Source organism: Mauremys mutica, chromosome 12 (genome assembly GCF_020497125.1).
Source record: "Mauremys mutica isolate MM-2020 ecotype Southern chromosome 12, ASM2049712v1, whole genome shotgun sequence".
NCBI lineage: Eukaryota > Metazoa > Chordata > Testudines > Geoemydidae > Mauremys > Mauremys mutica.
In genome coordinates this window covers 48,719,833-48,739,870 of record NC_059083.1, presented here as the reverse complement: position 1 = coordinate 48,739,870, position 20,038 = coordinate 48,719,833, and the positions used below count along the sequence as shown (strand labels likewise).

General features: G+C 47.0%; 1 protein-coding gene across 1 annotated transcript; it reads right to left on the bottom strand.

Annotated features, from left to right (window-relative positions):
- Nucleotides 1–10,685: 10,685 nt before the first annotated feature.
- LOC123346845 (olfactory receptor 14A16-like) lies at nt 10,686–11,606 on the bottom strand. Its single transcript, XM_044984293.1, has one exon. It carries the CDS (start codon nt 11,604–11,606, stop codon nt 10,686–10,688), a length of 921 nt encoding a protein of 306 aa, XP_044840228.1.
- Between the last annotated feature and the right edge of the window lie 8,432 nt (nt 11,607–20,038).

The following is a 20,038-nucleotide window of genomic DNA, read 5'->3' as shown; positions in this document are numbered from 1 at the left end:
AGAACATTCTCCTTTCAGCAGCTATGGGGCTGCAAGTCAGAAACAGTTTTCAGCCATCTCCTCCTCTCACCATGCACATGCACAGTGCAATCCACTTGGCGAGACTCCAAGCACTGCAAAGGCTGACGCACCTGACTGAGAACTAAACACTGTGGCTAATATCTCTGTCACTTTATTTCCCCCGAGGGCGAGTAGGTGGACTGAACTTTTCTGAGCTTTGGAGTCCCTGGTTTGAGAATCTGAGCCCCGGTTTGATCTCTAGCTGTGCACAATAAATCAGCACCAAAATACACAAATGGTAAGAGAAGTTAGAAATACTCCACTGCAGTCAACTGATTTCCCTCTCACTCACCCTGGTGTAAATCAGGAGTAACCCCACTGGAGTCAATGGGGCTGATTCCCCCATCACTCATCGCAGGGTAAGTCCACGGTGTTACAGTGGCGTATGTCTGGTTTCAGGAAGAGGAGATTCAGGCCCTTTGACTCCAGCCTCTGCCGCACCCTCCACCCTCTGAACAATCTTACTCTAGTCCCCAGGTGTCTCCTTCCTTCTACCTCACACAGCCCAGACAACCAAACAAACCCCAACCGCTTATTCCCTCCCTCCTCCTCACAACCCTCCATCTCATGGACGCTCTTGGTCCCTGTTCTTTGAGATTCCCTGTGACGAGGCAGATTGGCCCCGCACTGGTACCACAGGGGTTAACCTTTTTTTCCTAGCAGAGGAAGCCATGCCCTGGAAGCTCTGCTGGGCATGCTTCAACTGGAGAACAAGTATAAAGGCCTGCAGAGCTGCTCAATCTGGGCTGACCGCCGGAGGAAAAGGAGGCACACTGCTAGCTCCTGAAGAGGGAAAGCCTGTGCACCAAGATCTGGAAGCCAGCCAAGCCGGAACGCATCCTGATACCTAGATGGAGGACGTCACAGGAGGGGAACAGACCACAGGAATCCTCGAATCAGAGAACCTGGCAAATATAGTAGGAAGTGACCCAGGGGAACTATAGAGGCACTTGACGTTAAAGCCTCATAGGAGCTCGGCATGTTGTGGGCAGATCCCTGCCAAGCTGGTGATAATGGGAGTCTGCCACTACCAGGGCCCTGGGATCCAGTGGAGAGGGTGGGCTTGGACCCCCCTACCACCCTCGCCCCCTGAACTGGGAGAATTCTATGGACTCCGGCTGCTAGGCCACACAACCCAGCTTGTGAGGGGAATTGCATGGACTCTGGCCATTAGGCTGTGTTGTGTCCACATGGGGGGTGGAGATCATGTTATATGGACCCTGGACACTGGGCCACACTACCTTGCTTGCAAGGGGGATTGCATGGACTCGGGACATTAGGCTGCACTGCTCCCACATGGGGTCAAGTTATATGGACTCTGGACATTAGGCGACACTACCCCGAAGCTTGGGGGTGAGTTACATGGACTCCAGCCACTAGGAAGCGCTAACCTGACCAAGGGGTGACGGTGTGGATGAAGGCCATTAGGCCGCAACTGGCTGCCTGCCGAAAGGTGGGCTAGTGAACTTGTGAGTGGCAAGGTCCTGACACCCAATCACACACCTGCCACAAAGGGGCAGTGCGGGCCAAGCCCACCACCCCCCCCATCCCATGGCCCAGAGTCAATTCCCCACCTGGAGTTCCTGACTTAGCTTCCTCAGAGATCCCTGCTGAACCCCTCTGGCCCACTAGTCCCCTCCTCTCCTCAGACCCACTCCCCTGACATGATCCCAGCCCCAGAGAGCAGTCCCCCACCCCTGCTTCCTTCTCTCCCACCTCAAAACACCAGACATTTTCTACTGCTTTTCTCCATTGGCCAGCCCTGGCCACCACTTCCTTCCCACACCACTTTCCTCCTTCTTCTGCCTGGCTCTCTCTAGAGCTGGGGGGGCTTTCAGTCCCTCATCCCATTTAGTTCATCACCTCTCAGCCAAGCCTGCCCAAGGAGGGGAGAAGGGAGCGCCCATCTGTGGAGTAGATCCCTGTCTGCTAGGAACTGAAGAGAGTCCCAGCAACTCAGGACATTCAGTGAAGGGACATAGCAATGGCTACTGGGTAATACAGTGGTGGGAGCATGAGAGAGAGAGAAAGAATGAACCAAACTATTCTGACAGTGGGTGCATAGATAGCTAGATAGATATGACCAATGATTCCTAACACTGGAGGCTCGAATGCATTGCAAGCTGGGAAAAATTCAACAAAGATCAGATCACTAAGTTTGCCATTTCAATTAAACATGTTAGACTATTAATATACAGGGCTAATTTAAGAACATAAAATTTGAAATATGTTTGGAACTCTTTAAAACATTTGCTATCAAGTCAATCAAACATCTACAGTCTATCAGATTTGTTTTTTTATCAAAAAAAATTGTTTTCATAGACTTCCCAAAAATCTCCAATTGTTCATGTTTTGACAAGTGAGAACCAAACATTTTCAGAAAAAAATTGCAGAAAACTGGAGTCAATGGGGCAGATTCCATTGTCTCTCATTTTAGGGTATTTCCATAGTGTTACACTGGAGTATCTCTGGTTTCAGGGAGACGAGATTGAGGCCCTTTGAGTCCAGCCTCTGCCGCATCCTCCACCCCTTGAACACTCTTACTTTAGTCTCTGGGTATCTTCTTCCCTCTGCCACCCCCAAACAACCTCACCCCCAATCCCTCCCCTCTCATTTCACTACCATCCACCTCATGGATGTTCTTGGTCCCTCTTCTTTGAGATTCCCCCTCCCATGGCCCAGAGCCAATTCCTCAACCAGAGTTCCTGAGAATACCGGACATTCTGGTACTTCTGGGTAAGCTGTGGGCCCACCCTTGCCTGCGTGTCCCCACCAGCCAGTGTGACCTTGCATTCACCTCTCATCTGTGATACTGAACAAAACCAGATGTGGTTTTGTCTCAGTAGCAGGCAGGGGACAAGTCACACAAAATGGGGATTATCCGGATTAAAACCAAATGAATGGCCACCTACCTCGACCCCTACCCCGCCCCCCCCAACAGTTTCTACACAGATTCCTAGATACCTCCTCTGCCAGGAATATGTTCCAACAAACCATATCTCCTGCATTCTGTCCCAGAGGCACTGGTGGTGGGTATATTGTCCAACAGTGAACAATCTGGCTCTCTTCTGGAGTAGGGCCTAATGGAGTTAAAGGAGTCCTTGAGAACTTGCATTTAACTCCTCAGAACTCTTAAAAAACCACAGCTCTGGTCTTAGACCAATGCCTTGTCTTCTCTCTAGACAGGATGCCACCGGTTTAGGTGTCAGACACACTGCCTTGGAGAAGTGCACTTGCTTTATAGGTGAAAAGAAGAATTTAGTTCTCAAGGGCTCTCAATTAAGGAGCCAACTAACAAGAAACTGAAAACAGACTTTAGTTTAGAATTTTAAAGGTCCAAAGGGAGTTTGGACCCTGGGTCCCATCAATGGAAACTTTTGCAGAATAACCATAGGATTTAAGGCCAGAAGGGACCATTAGCTCACCCAGTCTGAGTCTTTTGACCTCCTGTAGATCACAGGCCATTTACCCCTGTCTTGAGGCCAATAACTTATGTTTGACGAACTCATGTTCCAGAAGGGAATTCAGTCTTGATCTAAAGACATCAAGCTATGGAGAATCCAGCACTGGCCTTGGTAAAAGCTCCTCAGAACTCTTAAAAAATCACAGCTCTGGTATTAGACCAATCTCCTGTCTTCTCCCTAGACAGGACGCCACTGGCTTAGCTGTCAGACACACTGCCTTGGAGAAGTGCACTTGCTTTATGGGTGAAAAGAAGGATTTAGTTCTCAAGGGCTCTCAATTAAGGACCAAACTACCAAGAGACTGAAAACAGGCTTTAGTCTAGAATTTTAAAGGTCCCTAGAGCAGCGGTCCCCAATGCGGTGCCCGCGGGTGCCATGGCACCCGCAGGGGCATCTAAGTGCGCCTCTGTCATGGCCGGCATTTGAGCAAGCGCCTCTGTCATGGCCGCTTGCCACTGACAAGCATCATCATCGAGAGGCATCGCTGCCGAAATGCCATCAAGATTAGGCGGCATTTTGGCGGATGCTCGACCGCCGCCACGGTCCTTCATCTGGCACCAGCCAGATGAAAAGGTTGGGGACCACTGCCCTAGGGGATCTGGACCCTAGGTCCCATCAATGGAATTTTTTGCAGAATATTCATAGAATTTAAGGCCAGAAGGGACCATTAGCTCACACAGTCTGAGTCTTCTGACCTCCTATAGATCATAGCCCATTTACGTCTGTCTTGAGCCCAATAATTTATGTTTGATGAACACATGTTCCAGAAGGGCATTCAGTCTTGATCTAAAGACATCAGGCGATGGAGAATCCAGCACGGGCCTTGGTAAAAGCTGCCAAGGTGAATTGGACGTCCAGTCCCATTGAAGGGAATTTTCAAAGCTACTTGGGGAATATGATAGATTTGAAGTTCTGAGCCTTATTGTATTCGTGTCCCATCATATGGTTTAGCATATGGCACAAGGGATGTTGCTGCTCTTTCACCATATCCTCAATGGCAGTTGCTATACTGGGAAGAGAAAAGAAGTCTGAGTGGGGACCTGATAACAGTCTTCAAATGTGTTATGGGCTGTTATAAAGAGGATGGTGATCAATTGTCCTCCACGTCCATTGAAGATAGGACAAGAAGTCATGGGCTGAATCTGCAGCCAGAGAGATTTAGGTTAGAGATTAGCAAAAGTTTTCTAACTCTAAGGACTCTGGGAGATGCCAAGGAGAGGATTGTGTGCTAGCTCAGAGAGAGATGCCTAACTCTCATCAGGGAGGCCCCTGTCTCTGCTAGCGAACCACAAACCAGTGGAAGATAGGTGTGTGCTTGATCCAGGGCCCGATCTGGTAGTACCCACTACTTGATGATATCAAATAGTTACTCCCATCTAATCAAACATACCTAGCCCTCCCAAACCCCCACCCACATATTCCAAAAACATGTGGAACAACAAAACAAATGAACCAACCAACCAAATACAGTACATCCTTGATATAACGAACCCTTGAAGATCTAAGCCATTTGTTCATTAAAGTCAGGGGTTCATTATAGCAAAGGAGGAAGCAGCTGACACCTTGAGCCCCATGGCCACGGCAGAGGCTGGCTGACAGCTTTTCCGGCCCTGGGTCAGTAGTGGGGGCAGAGAGCTCCTCTGGCCTCGGTGCCACGACGGGGGCAGATTGTTTACTCCCCACCCTGAAGAAAAGAGAGGAGCCAGAGACCCCCATGTGTGACTTTGATATGTTAACTGATTTTATGTGGAAAGTGCTCTGATACCATGGTGATGGGTAGCAGTACAAAAGCCTCAGACTGATTGATTGATCAATAGATGGAGGGGTATGTATGGGGATGGATGGATGGATAGCTATACAGGGATAAGTTCATTGAGGATAGGTTCAGTAATGGCTATTAACCACGAGAATCAGGGATGCAACCCTGTGCTCTGACTGCCAGATGCTGGAATTGGACAGCACAGAATGGGTCACTCAATCAGGGCCGGCTCTAGGTTTTTTGCTGCCCCAAGCAAAAAAAAATTTGGCTGCCCCCCTTCTCAGCCCTGGGCTCCCCCTGTACCCTCCTGCTGCCCCAGTCCTGGGCTCTCCCCCCACCCACACACCCCCCCTGCGACCCCATCGCTGGGCTTCCCTCTTTCCTCCCCACCAGTGCCCTCCCTCCATCCTGCTGCTGCCCCAGCCCTGGGCTCCCCCCCACCAGTGCCCCCCCACACCTCCTGCTGCCCCAGCCCTGGGTCACTGGTAACTCGCTCCCAGGGCGGGTCATTCAGCCGTAATTTTGGATGTGCACAAAACACAGACAGGACTGGTTCCCATATGGTTACAGAGCTGCAGTAAAGTGGAACAATTTTCAACTTGTGTGATTGGAGGATATCTGGATGCATATGATAAGACTGTCCTCCATAAATGAGGAAAAGTTGAGGTGCCTTTATTATTCTTTTGTTCCACTCTTTCTTTCTATGGGGAATTTGCCAATGCAATATCACTGTCTTCCTTTCAAACAAACAAAAAGGCAATGGCTGTTGAAAATAGCAATTCCAGTCCTAGTAAGCATTTCTTGCTCAATTTTATCCTACCTTTCCTACAGCAAGTTACAGTGGATCAGTATATTTGATTTGGGAGAAATGAAGTAAAAGCTGTCCAAACCGAGCTTGAGCACTCCTGAATTTTGAGGTGTTCAAATCTGGAAGGCAGGTGCTGGGGGTGGGAGAGGGCTGTGGGCTCCTCGGGGGAGCATGGCAGCAACTGTCTGGAGCTGCACGGAGCCAGACACGCTGGTCTGAGTGGCACAGTAAGCGGTTTGGGGGTTGGAGAAGGGGTAAGGGGTTCCGGGGGGCAGTCAAGGGACAAGGAGCAAGGGAGGTTGGATGGGGCAGAGGTTTGGAGGGACAGTCAGGGGACAGGCAGCAATTGGATAGGCATGAGAGTCCAGGAGGTTTATCAGGGGACAGGTAGGGGGTGGGTTCCTGGAGGGAAGATGGGTGGGGTCTCAGGAGGGGGCAGTTGGGGACAAGGAGAAGGGAGGCTTAGATAGGGGCTGGGGTCCCAAGGGGCAGTTAGGAGCAGGGGTCTCGGGCGGGGGTAATCGGGGGACAAGGACCAGTGGTGCTTAGATAGGGGGTGGGGGTCCTGGGGGGCAGTTGGGGCAGGGGTCTGGGGAGGGGGCAATCAGCGGCGGCGGCTGGGATTCAAAGGGCTGTGGGCTCCCCGTGGCTGCCGGCAGCCCAGAGCCCTCTGATTCCCGGCTGCGGCTGGGATTTAAAAGGCTCTGGTCTCCCCGCGGCTGCCGGCAGCCCAGAGCCTTCTGACTCCTGGCCGCGGCTGAGATTTAAAGGGCCCTGGGCTCCCCACGGCTGCCAGCAGCCCAGAGCCCTCTGACTCCCAGCCGCGGCTGAGATTTAAAAGGCTCTGGGCTCCCCACGGCTGCAGGCAGCCCAGAGCCCTCTGACCTCCGGCTGCGGCTGAGATTTAAAGGGCTCTGGGCTCCCCGCCGCAGCGGGCAGCGCAGAGCCCTCTGATTCCCGGCCGCAGCTGGGATTTAAAAGGCTCTGGGCTCCCCGCGGCTGCGGCTCTAGGATTTGCGCCGGCGCGATGCGGGGGGCGCTTTGGCGGTCGCCGGTCCGCGGCTCCGGTGGACCTCCCGCAGGCACGCCTGCGGAGCCGCGGTCTCAGCGGACCTTCCGCAGGCATGCCTGTGGGAGGTCCACCGGGCCACCTGCCACCCTCCCGCAGGACGCCGCCCCATGCGTGCGATTGGTGCGCTGGGGTCTGGAGCTGGCCCTGTAGTCAATAATTGTCCTGTTCTGTTCATTCTCTCTGAAGCATCTGATATTGGCCAGTGTGTGAAGACAGGATAATGGGTTAGATGGACCTTTAGTCTGACCCAATATGGCCATTCGTATGTTCTTAGATAGACAGATAGATTGATTTTGATCTTATTTATGTAAGTGTAAATTTATAGTAACTCCATTGACCTGAGTGGAGTTTTTCTATATATTTACCAGTGTAAATTCCTCAGCGCGCATAAACGGATTGCATGTTATGTTCTCACGGAGACAATAATGTCAACAGTTTATTATATTTTTTTAAGAAACACAGAATGAGATGATGGTCATGGGAGAAATATGGCCATTTTATTTTTTGGACAATAGCCTTGACACAATCATTTTCCAAAGGGCAGCTTCCATATAGTTTTTCCCCATTCTATAAGTGATCGGATTCATCATGGGACACACTGCGGAATAGAAAACAGCCACCATGAGATCCAGACCAGAGATTGAGCTGGAGGTGGCTTTAATACAGGCAAATCTGGGAGTACAAACCAACACAGAGACCACAATGACATGAGGGAGGCAGATGAAGAAAGCTTTATGCTGGCCCTGCTCAGAGAGGATTCTCAGCACTGTTTTCAAGATCAGAACATGTAATACAATTATAAAAACAAAGCAGCTTAAGGCAAAGTACACGCTAAAGGCAATAGTCCCAGTATCACTGAGATATGAGTCATCGCAAATAAGTTTGAGTAGCTGTGGGTTTCACAGAAGAACTGATCCATCTCTGTCTCCACAGAAGATTATTGCAAACGTGTTCCCAGTGTGCAGCGCAGAATTGAGACCGGCACTGATCCAGGTACTGGCAGCCATTTGGACACAAGCTCTCTGTCTCACAGTGCAGTGGTTGGCAGATGGTGACGTATCGGTTCTACGGCATGACAATCAGTAAGAGAAGCTCATAAGTAGCAAACAAAAGGAAAAGAAAGACTTGGGTGACACATACATAATACAAAATGGCCCTGGTGCTTAAGAGGGAACTAGCCATAGACTTGGGTATGATGATAGAGACTGAGCCAAGGTCTAGGACAGACCGATTCATCAGGAAGAAATACATGGGCATGTGAAGATGGTGGTTGAGGGCTATGTGATGATGAGAAGATTACCCATCAGGGCTGCCAGGTCAATCCCTAGAAACACTATAAAATGCAAATTTGGTAGTTCCCGAACATCAGAGAATCTCAGGAGAAGGAACTCAATCCTGGTGATTCGGATGGATATTTTCTTCCTCAGTTCATCATGTGATGGCTGTGGAGGGAAGGACAAAGGCAATAGCCAGGGTTCAGCTGCAGTCAGTATAGGCCTTGCCAGAGCTCTAGGCATAACTAATAGTATGAACAAAAGGCTGCAAAACAAAGTAAACATGACCTTGGCAGAATAGTAACACACCAGGTATTGACTTACCAAGTAAGCACATTCCTGACTGGAGAGGATGGTACAAGAACACCTAGAGCTCTCAAATAACCTCGTAAACAAATTTCCAATAGATGATACAGGAGTACACTGACCCCTCGTAAAATAAGGAGGGGAGGACAGGATAATGGCTGAGGATGTTTTGTTTGACCCAGCAGGTACAAGTTGTAGGGCTGGTAAATAACAACTTCTGGGGTGTAATATGTAATCTGTTTCTATCAATGTATAAAAGGAGAAGTTGTGGGGGTGGCATCTTTATGTCAGCTGAGGGCACAGGATCCTGTATGTTGACTGAGCCTTTACCTTGTTGTTAGAGGGCTTATTCCTTCACCCACTCACTTCCCTGGTCCTTCTTGCACGAGCAGAGAGCAAGAATACCCAAAGTCAGAAGGTGCAAACAATTCAATGTTTAATGGGGTGAACTTCCAGCAAGCATGATTCCAGTTGCATTCCTCAGTGTCCCCCTTCCCAGCTCTGACACCACAGAGCCTTGTCTGTGTCTCTGTTCCCATTCCCACCCTTAGCAAAACATGATTCCAATACCCCCACCCCCATTCCCTGTTCCCTTCCCTTTCTCTGGAGGTGACAGATTGGATTGCCTTATTTCAATGTGACTAGTTTGGAATGCGAGGATGTGACAATTGCTTCCCAGCTGCCTCTGCTGCTTAGCCAAAGGCTTAGCCTAAAAACAGGGCCTCAGACTGTCACAGTAAGAGAAGGCCCTTACACTGGCAGACAGAGATTTTATTCTTTCTTTTATACCTCTATAACTAGTTAAATGATAAGAATACACCTAAATTCTTAAAGTATAGGCCTTTGCAACAGGCCTGACTATCTATATCCTAACACTTGTCGTGGGCATACACATGTTAGTGCTGAATCTGGCAGCAGTGTTGCACACCAGATATGGTGCTAGAGCAAGAGGTCTGGTCCTCTTGATCTCCTCCAAGTCCACCTGTCCTCCATGTCCAGATAGAGTCATAGAGTTCAAGGCCAGAAGGAACCATCAGATCATCCAGTCTTACCTGGTCTATGACAACACCCACAGACCAAACCCAACCACTGAAATTAGACCAAAGTGTCACAGCTCTCAGGAGACTAGACAGTTCTGTGCCGGTGGCAGACCATAGGAGAGACCGAGGGGCACCAATGCCTGAAGGCCCCACAATGACAGGGAAATGATTGAGATACACCCAGAAAATCATGGCAAGTGACCCGCATCACATGCTACAAAGAAATGTGAACCCCACCTCCCCCAAGTTCCCTGCCAATCTGACCGGGGAGGGGGGGGGGAATTCCTGATCCTCACATGGCAAACAGCTATTGTGGGGGAGGGATAGCTCAGTGGTTTAAGCATTGCCCTACTAAATCCAGCATTGTGAGTTCAATCCTTGAGGAGGCCATTTGGGAAACTGGGGTAAAAAACTTGGGATTGCTCCTGCTTTGAGCAGGGGGTTCAACTAGATGACTTCCTAAGCTCCCTTCCAACACTATGATTCTATGGGGGCAAGGCCAAACTCCTGAGTGAAAAATAATGGCTCAGAGCCCTGTCACAACCCACACATGTCCAGGTAGGGGTGACCCTATGCTTCAGAGAATTCTAAAAAAAAAACCTGGGTGGGGTGGAAGAATCCCTTACCTTACCCCTTCCAGTGAAACCCTGAAGCATGAGCTTTTAGAAACATAAGACATATGCAGCAAATGAGCCCCAAGACCAGATTTTCTACTGGTGTAAATCATCCCAGCAGCAGTGACATCAGGGGAGTTAATCTGGGTTTGCCTTGGTGCAATTGAGATCAGAATCAGACCTGGTTGTGTGCAAGCTGTGTGGTCATGGAAATAACTGACATTAAATGAACAGATATTAAGTAAGCAAACTTTTATTAGATAAAGACAGAAATGATTTCTTGGTGAATTACCTACACCCAGTCAGTCTCCTCAGGGCAGCTTTCATCTCCTTGTTCCTCATACTGTAGATAATTGGATTCATGATTGGTGGCAATACAGAATAGAGAACCGCCACCACAAGATCCAGAGCCGATGGGGAGCTGGAGGTGGGTTTCAGGTAGGCAAAGGCCCCAGTGCAAACAAGCAAGGAGACCACAGTGAGGTGAGGAAGGCAGGTGGAGAAGGCTTTATGCCGGCCCTGCTCAGAGGGGATTCTCAACACTGATTTGAAGATCTGAACATACGATACAATGATAAAAACAAAACATCCTAAGGCTAAACACACACTAAATCCAAGAACCCCAACTTCACTGAGATATGAATCAGAGCAGGTGAGCTTGAGGAGTTGAGGGACTTCACAGAAGAACTGATCCACCATGTTGCCTCCACAGAACGTCAATGCAAACGTGTTCCTGGTATGTAGCACAGAGTAGAGAATCCCACTGATCCAGGCACCGGCTGCCATTTGGACACAAGCTCTGCTGTTCATTATTGTCTCATAGTGCAGTGGTTGGCAGATGGCAACATATCGGTCATATGCCATGATGGTGAGAAGGAAAAAATCTGCTCCCAACAAGAAGAAGAGGAAAAAGACTTGGGCAACACATCCAGCATAGGAAATGGTCCTGGTGTTCATGAGGGAGTTGGCCATGGATTTGGGGACAATGACAGAGATGGAGCCGAAGTCTACGATGGACAGATTCATCAGGAAGAAGTACATGGGGGTGTGAAGGTGGCGGTTGAAGGCTATAGCCATGAAGATAAGAAGATTCTCCATCAGGGTTGCCAGGTAGATCACTAGGAATACCACAAAGTGCAAAATCTGCAGTTCCCAAACGTCAGAGAATCCCAGGAGAAGGAACTCGATCACGGTGGTTCGGTTGGACATTTTCTTTCTCAGGACATCGTGTGATGGTGTCTGGGGGGAAGGAGGGGACGACAAGAGCACGGCCAGGAATAGATCAGTGAAATAACTCTCCTTTTGTGAAAATCACCTTAATTTCCTTGAGTCAAACCCTTACCTTGTGAGGATTGGTATAATATGGGAATGAGGATGGGGAAAACAGTAGAAAATAATAGAAAACAGCCCCACTGACTCCAGTGGAGTTACTCCTACTTTACACTGGGGTGAGAGAAAATAGAATCATCTCAATGGACTCCAGTGCAGTGACTCCTAATATACACCCGGGTGATGGAGAGGAGAAATAGGAACAATTGCTTTTGAGGTATTTGTATACCTCTGTCACCCAGAGGTGGGCGAATTCTGGATAACAGTTTATAAATGTTTCTATCCTCAGTGTACTGAGGGGAATCGGGGGACTGCCTGGCCAGATTCTGCTGTCGGGGCACTGCTGTGAATGTAGGGTAATTTCACTGCATGCCGTGGAATTACTCCCCATTTATACTGCTCTTAATGGGAGCAGAATCTCGCATGGAGGCGACTGAACCCAGCCAGCCATATTTACACAGTGAACTCGAGTCAGGAATAAAGCCCAGGATTCCTGACGCCCCGTCCCCTGTTCTAGCTGAAATTCTAACAGAAATTGTAACAGAAATTGTTCTGAAATGAGACTGTCTCAGTCTCTCCTATTGAAGCTGCTCCACTTTGTATCAATAATTAAATAGTCATTCAAGCAGTAACTTGAATTTGGCTCTACCAGACACCAGTTGAGTGGGGGTAGGGATAGCTCAGTGGTTTGAGAATTGTCCTGCTAAAGCCAGGGCTATGAGTTCAATCCTTAAGAGGCCCATTTAGGGAACTGGGGTAAAAATCTGTCTGCCAATTGGTCCTACTTTGAGCAGGAGGTTGGACTAATAATCCATGATTCCATGTGAGTGTCCCACGCAGGAGAATCTCTCACACAAGTTCACTGGCCCAATGACTCTCCCTTGTCACTCGCAGGAGTCATTCGTGGACTGGCTGAAATGCAGTCTGATGTAGTGGTTAGAGGAGGGGACTGGGAATCAAGACACTCTCCTGTAAAGTAGGAATTCAAATCCTTTGTCATCGTCAGTCAGAGGGAGGGATTTGAACATGAGTCTGTCACAGGCCAGCCAAGTGCCCTAACCACTCAGCTTTATGTTATGAGGGGTGCCTGCCCCAGAGTCCTTATGAGAGACAGAAATAGAACCGCCAGTTCTGGCTCCTCTCCTCTTCACCCTGGACTGAATTTCCACCCAGAGCCACACATAAAACTCAGGATTCCTGGCTTTCAGTCCCCATTACTCTTACCCACTAAACCACTGGTGGGCAAAATACAGCCTCGGGCCACATCCGGCATGTGGGATTGTCCTGCCTGGCCCCTGAGCTCCTGGCCCGGGAGGCTGGGCCCCAGCCCCTCACCTGCTGTCCCTTCTCCCCTGGAGAAATGGTCTGGGCAGCGGGGCTGTGAGCTCCTGGGGCAGCGCATCTGCAGTGCTCGGCCTGACCCGGTGCTCTGAGCTGTGTGGTGGCGGCGGCGGTGGCAGCATGACCCAGCTCTAGCGGGGCAGCGCAGCTGTAGAGCTGCCAGTCACCAGTGCTCCAGGGAGTGCAGTAAGGGGGTAGGAAGCAGAGGGGGGCAGTTGCATAGAGGGTGGGGAGTTTGGGGTGGTGGTCGGGGGCAGGGGTCTGGATAGGGGGCAGGGAGGTCGGAAGGGAAACAGGGGGATGAAGGGGGCAGGAGTCCCGGGGGGGCAGTCAGAAAGGAGGAGGGGTTGGATGGGGCGGCTGGGGGCAGTCAGGGGCAGGGGTTCCAGCGGTGGTCAGGGGACAGGGAGAAGGGGTGGTTGGATGGAGCAGGGATTGCAGGGGGCTCATCAGTGAATGAGGGGGTTGGATGGGGCAGGAGTCCGGGGGGAAGATAGGAGGTGGGGGCCAGGCTCTCCATACAATTTACAAAATCTGATGAGGCCCTCAGGCCAAAAAGTTTGCCCTCCCCTGCACTAAACCTCGCTCCTTTCCCAGAGCTGGCGATAGAACCCAGAAGTCCTCACTCCTAGTCCACACTACTCTAACCCTTTAGACTCAATGTGTAAAAGACAGGAGTAACAATAAACTGAGAACTAGACACAACCTGATGTTTGTAGAGATAGATAGATAGATAGATAGATAGATAGATAGATAGATAGATAGATAGATAGATAGATAGATAGATAGATGTAACAACAAACTAACAGAAAGACACAAGTAAGAAAAGAAAATTTACAGAGAGTGAGAGAGAAACACAGATCTAACACAAACTGACAAATAAAGAAGTAAAAAACAAGCTAATTTAGAGAGAAAAGTACAGATAGGGAGCAATAACAACAAACTAATATATACAGAAAGAAAAGTAACAAAGAGCTGATAGCATTTGTCACAATTTTTGGACAATTTTAATGTAAACTCCTCAATCCATTTTAAAAAAAGTGTGTCTGATCAATTCCCACACTCCCAAGAGAAGGAAACTGAGGCACAGATATTCTGCCCTCTCTTTCCCAAGGTAACTGCTTTGGACTATTTAGTTTCCCATGCTCAAACTGAGCTAAGAGTGAAACTCTGAAAAAAATATGTATTGTCATTTACAGTTTTGTTATTAAAGAGCCACTCTGTATCTCCCAAATATATTTAATTGCAAGAGCAAACTTACTGTGGTGGTGTGGAATCCTCCCAGACTGAGATGTCTTTTCTCCTCCAGCTACATATGGCAATTCATTTCCCTTCTCTCTCTAGCCCCTTGCAAACTGCTCTGTTGATCAATCTCTCTATCTAATGCCCTTATCACTGTACTATGAGAGGCCATTCCCCCGTAACACTGAGGCTGAGATGCTGGAAATACACTGAGATCTGTGCTGTCTACAGATGAGTTGTGTGTCAAAAACTTTGGTGCTGCGGGAAGGTGATTTATCCATGTCTGTTTTCTAAGGCCTTGTGGGACTCACTCCCTGGAGCCCTCAACAGCCCAGAGGAAACAGTTAATTTCTCTTGCCCTCTACTTCCCTGAGGATTTTCCAGAAACTAAAATAATCAGAATTCCAACGAGGCAGCAGGGTCTAGAGGAAAGATTGTGGAGCAAACACTGCGGGCACACAGGACTGTACTGCAGACATCTGGCATCAATTCCTCACACTGCCGCCGAACTGCTGTGTTACTTTGGGAAAGTCATTCCTTCCCATCCTTTGCCTGTCTTTTCTACTGTAAGCTCCTTGGGATGGAGAGTGTCTTATGTAATATAATGGGCCTCTCATATCAGGTGCAACTTTCAGATAATTAATTATTAAAAAGCTAAGGGTCAAGGTGTCCTGAGATCTGATCCCAACCATTCCTCTGACTTTGTTCAGTCCCTTCACAGCTCCATTCCTCAGTTTGTCAACCATCCAATGTGGTTAATAATTACAATGTGGAGGATAATTCATAATTAGTGGAGATGCTCCAAAAAATCTTCCTGTCAAAACAGCCTTTTTAAGAAAAATTACTTGTCATTGAAAATAATTGTGGTATGGAAAAAAATCATTTTGAACTTGTTTTTCTATGGCTTTTTGTTTGTTGGTGGGGGGAAGCAGTTTTTGGCTCTGTTTTTTATAAAAAACCTGGAGATGGAAAACTTTTTTGTATATTTTTTCAGACTTTTGCGGGAAAGTTTTCAAAATCAGAAATCTTTTCCCAAAACTAGAACATATTTACTATAAACTGGCATTTTTACTAGAGAAGTTTATTGAAAACCAAACACTTTTCAGTTTCCAGTGTCATTTTTTTGCCCACGCCCCCCCAATCCAAAAGCAAAATTATGGGATGTTTCAATGAAAACAAAACAATGGCATTCCCCACAAAAATATAATTTTCATTTTTGACCAGCTTTAATAATGAGTAATTAAAACTAAATTAAATGTGTATGAGTTGATGGAGGTGCAACATTCACCACAATTTTATTTGACAGCATTTTCTTATCAAAGGAACTGTCTAACTGGGTCAATCATTTTGACCATTCAGTCCTGTATTCTGTCCCTGAGAAATTGTGGTGAAAGAGGAGATTTGATGCATTGGACATGTCTAGTCATTAGAGAGTATTGGAAGCAATCTGTAACAAAATGACCCAATTGTTGGATATTTATTATCTAATAACCTTCTGGTGATCTTTCTGTGGCTTCCTGGTGGAAATGGTCACACAAAAGGAAATGAAAAATTAACCTCTGATCTGCTAATAACTGCTCAGCTATTAGTAACCTCTCAATGGGTAAAGAAAAATAGTCCAACCTTCGAGGAACGATTAAAAAACAATATGGGAGGTTGGTTATGGAAAAATTAACCCAACAATTACATATTCTGCAAAATCAACGGAGGTCTGAACTATATCCATCACTGTGACATTTGAGGAATGTGTAGGGCTGCTGTCATTTCTCCTACATGAGAGTTTTTATTTATATTGCCTTCAGAACACACCCAAACTTATTCTTACCTATCTTTGGTGGAAAGGTGGCAGCTCTGCAGAATCTGAACAGGGCCTGCCTTCTCCTAGAGTGAGGCCAAAGCAGTGTGGTGGCTTATTTTTCTTACCACCTTTGAGATGCTTTGGGGTCAAATGCCTGTTGTGAATGAGAGGAATATTCACACCATGTATTCTGTCCAGGTCGGTATTTCTGGGTAGCATTTTTGCCTTTCTCCAAGGTATGTGAGAGAAGACAACTGGGTTTGGAATATATGCAACTGATGTATTGATCTATAGTTATAAATTGCTGAACAAGACTATCTAAGAGCCAAATTTTGTGATACTTATAAGTGTTTAATCAAGCAAGACTTTGGTTGGGCCAGACTGGGATCTCAATAACACCAGAGTAAAGCTGAAGTCATTGGAGTTATTTTGGCTTCATCCCTGAGATAAGAATTTCTTCCATTGTGAGTTTTGCTTGACTGAAGACAGCATAAAAACTGTCCATCCCATTGTACCATTTTTTCAGTGGTGTAACCTCACTGAAATCAGTGGAATTACAGTGGCATAAATCTGGTATAATGGAGAGGACAATATAGCTCAAGGACTTCAAGATTTAATACCATTTAAATTAAATATTTTGTTGCATCAGAGCCTAAATGGAACAAATTCATCCTTATGTTTAACCAGTGTAGCTAAAAAGAGACACTGGGGATGAATTTAGTACCAAATATTAAAAATAATAAGATATAATACACACAGAGAAGAAAAGATATAAAGACCTAATTACACAGAGTTCAAGTCCCAGACGTCACAGTGAATAATCCAGTCCCACATGCATCCTCCCCATGGACCTGGTAGGATTCGGTATGTAGCAGCCCACACCCCTCCTACCGGCCAATATGCTTGGAAGAAGCACTTGCAACTCCATCCTGAAAATTTCCAAGTATGTGTGCATAGCCACAAATCAGATGGTACTCCTGAAGCACTAGTAAGGGCAGTGAGCCAAGGCTAATGCTCAAGATCATTCTGAATGGCCATTACCTGGTCATTCAGGAAATCCTGCATCTCTGAACATGCTAGATCCCACTGCAATTTCCTGCCTCACTGATCTTCAATACCATCTCTGTCAACAGCTCCTGGGTCATCGAACTAAGGGCAGAAATAACATGTAATTCACCAACTCCAGCTTGCACCTGCGTCAGCTGTGCTTCAGTAATAAGACCAGCGGCTTCCTGTAGTTGTCCTAATTTCTCATCATGTTGTTAGCCTTTCAGAATATTCCAAATTGCTGCTGCACTATTTGCACCATCCCATAAGTGTCCAGCTAAGCCTCTTTTCTTTCTAGAAGAGACCTATACCCTTTGCTGAGTTAGCCGGATAGCAGCCCCCTTGGAGAAATCTGGATACACGGAAGTGATTTGAAAGCTGGATAGGGGCAGGGTGATTTCACAGTCCCTAATGTGGCATTAATTATGGTTATTCGATGTCCTAGTATAACTGTTTTGGGGATAGAATTATACCACATCTGTTGTTTAACTATTTTCAAATACTTTCGAGAGGCATTAACATCAATAGCATAAGAAGGAGAATATTGTAAGATGGTACAGGTAAAATTATTAGTTACTGAGATAATTTCAGTACAGGTAAACTTTCCAGTGGAAGAACATACTGTCTGAGTATGAGTCTGGTTATTTACTAACTGGATAACTAAATAACAACAAGGGCCCCTTTCTCCCAATACACTACAAACCCATGGAATGGCCATCATTTCAACCCCTTCATAAAACCCATCTATCTCAATTCAAATTCTCTAGAGTTATATGTGGTAATATCATATCCTTCTATTTGTACTGAGCTATTTGTTCTCCATCGAATTGTTTGCTCATATGACATGTCCTGAACCTTAAAAAATATTTTTTTCCAAACAATTCTTAAATAAACCACTAACATGTGAAGGCTTTGGCCATTGGGTTTCATCAGAATAGATAGTATTGTCTATTTCTGGATATATTACAGGGGTGGCAATGGTAGTGGTAATGGCAGGGATAGTGGTTGTGGCAACAAGGCACATTTGGTATTCCTTATCTGAAAGCCAATTAGGGAGGACAGTACATTCCCAAGGTTCTTGCCAACAGCACGCTGTGCAGCCCCCGGGAGAAACCCCAAATACCAAGTAGTACCACATTCCCAAGAAAAGATTCCAAAACTTCCTCCTTGCCAGTGTACAATTTTCCGTCTCTTCCACCAGGACCAGTTCTCAATGTCCTTTATAGTCAGGAACTCCTGGGCCGACAGGTTTGGCGGAGCAAGAATTTTTTTTCTTCTTTCCTGGAATATTCGTGGTCTAGCATCATACAGGGGAGAGGTTACAGCACATCATCCTGTCATGCTGTGGTTTCTTTAGCAAATGCTGATGACACAATGATTTCATCAGTGGACAAGGGAGAGGTTACTAGCACTTCACCTTGTCCTTTTCTCCTGCCATTCAAGAGGAGGAACAGAAGTACCAGAAGTAGAAACAAGCTGATTAGGAATTGATGTAGAATCATCTTGAGGTGGAAGGGTCTTTTTGCATTAAGAAGCATGGGTTCAGGCAGTCAGTCCTTGGCACTTCACAGCAGTGTTGGTAGTCAGCAGGACTTGGTAAAGGCCTCTCCAGCGTGGAGCCAAGCAGTCTTTCACTGGTGGACCTTTATGTAGACCCAATCTCCTGGTTCCAAGGAGTGGCAGGGCTGTTCAGGGCTCTTGGGTAATGCTTCTTTCACCTGTCAGTAAAAAGACTTAACACATTTTATTAGTGCCTGGCAGTAATTAAGCATCATATCATCCATCAAATGGAGCAAGGACCAGTGGGGGAGCTACTGGAAGTCGCATCAGGCACCCTGTCAAAATCTCATGTGGGCTAAGACCAGTCTTTTGGTGAGGAGTGGCCCTTATGCTCATCAATGTTAATGGCAAAGCATCTGGCCATTTGAGGTTTGTCGCTGCACAAATTTTAGCCATTTTGTTTTTCAGAATCCCATTGTGACGTTCCACTGTCCCAGGAGATTGTGGATGGTGAGGGCAGTGGAGGTTGTGTTGAATCTGCAAGGCTGCACATAATTCTTTTACAATCTGTCCAGTAAAATGAGTGCCATGGTCACTGTTGATACACACAGGTATACCAAATCTCGGTAAAAAGTCTTTGAGCAAAATTTTCACAACAAACTCGGCATCTGCCCTCCTGCAGGGGAATGCCTCAACTCATCTTGAAAAGGAAAAAAAAACTATTAGTAATACATATTCATAATTACAACATTTAGATATTTGAATAAAATCAATCTGAATATTTACAAACAGTCCAAATGGAGGGGCTGTGGGGTGGGAATAGGCTGCTTGTCTGGTTATAACAGCCTTACCAACATTGTGTTGCTGGAATATTGAACATTGTTGGCAGTAGTGCTGGGCCACAGAAGGAAAACCTGGGGTATACCAATCACGTCCCACTGCAGCAAGCATCTCCCCTTTGCTCACATGTGACACCCCATGATGAGGGTGGGCAAGATAGGGCAAAAGCATCCATGGTGCAACCAGCCAGACGTCCTGGATGTGCCAAACATGGTCAGGGCGTAATGTGCACCAAGCAACACTCCAAGACTCATGACACCAAATATTGTGGAAGAAACAAACTCCACTCTCAGATTGGAAGCAACAAAATCAGAGACAGCTTTATTCAAGCAATTGCAAGGGAAGAATATAGCTGGCCGAGAGCATCTCTGCCTCAGTTTCTCCAAAGTACAAACAAATCACACAAGCATTTATACCTCTTTGTGACGTGCATTAATTAAAACATCTGCATTTTATTTAGGCTATTTACTATCTATTCCAGTATTTTCTCACTTTCCCTTCTCAAAACATCATTATCTCAAGGCTGGGTCACACTGACTATTCT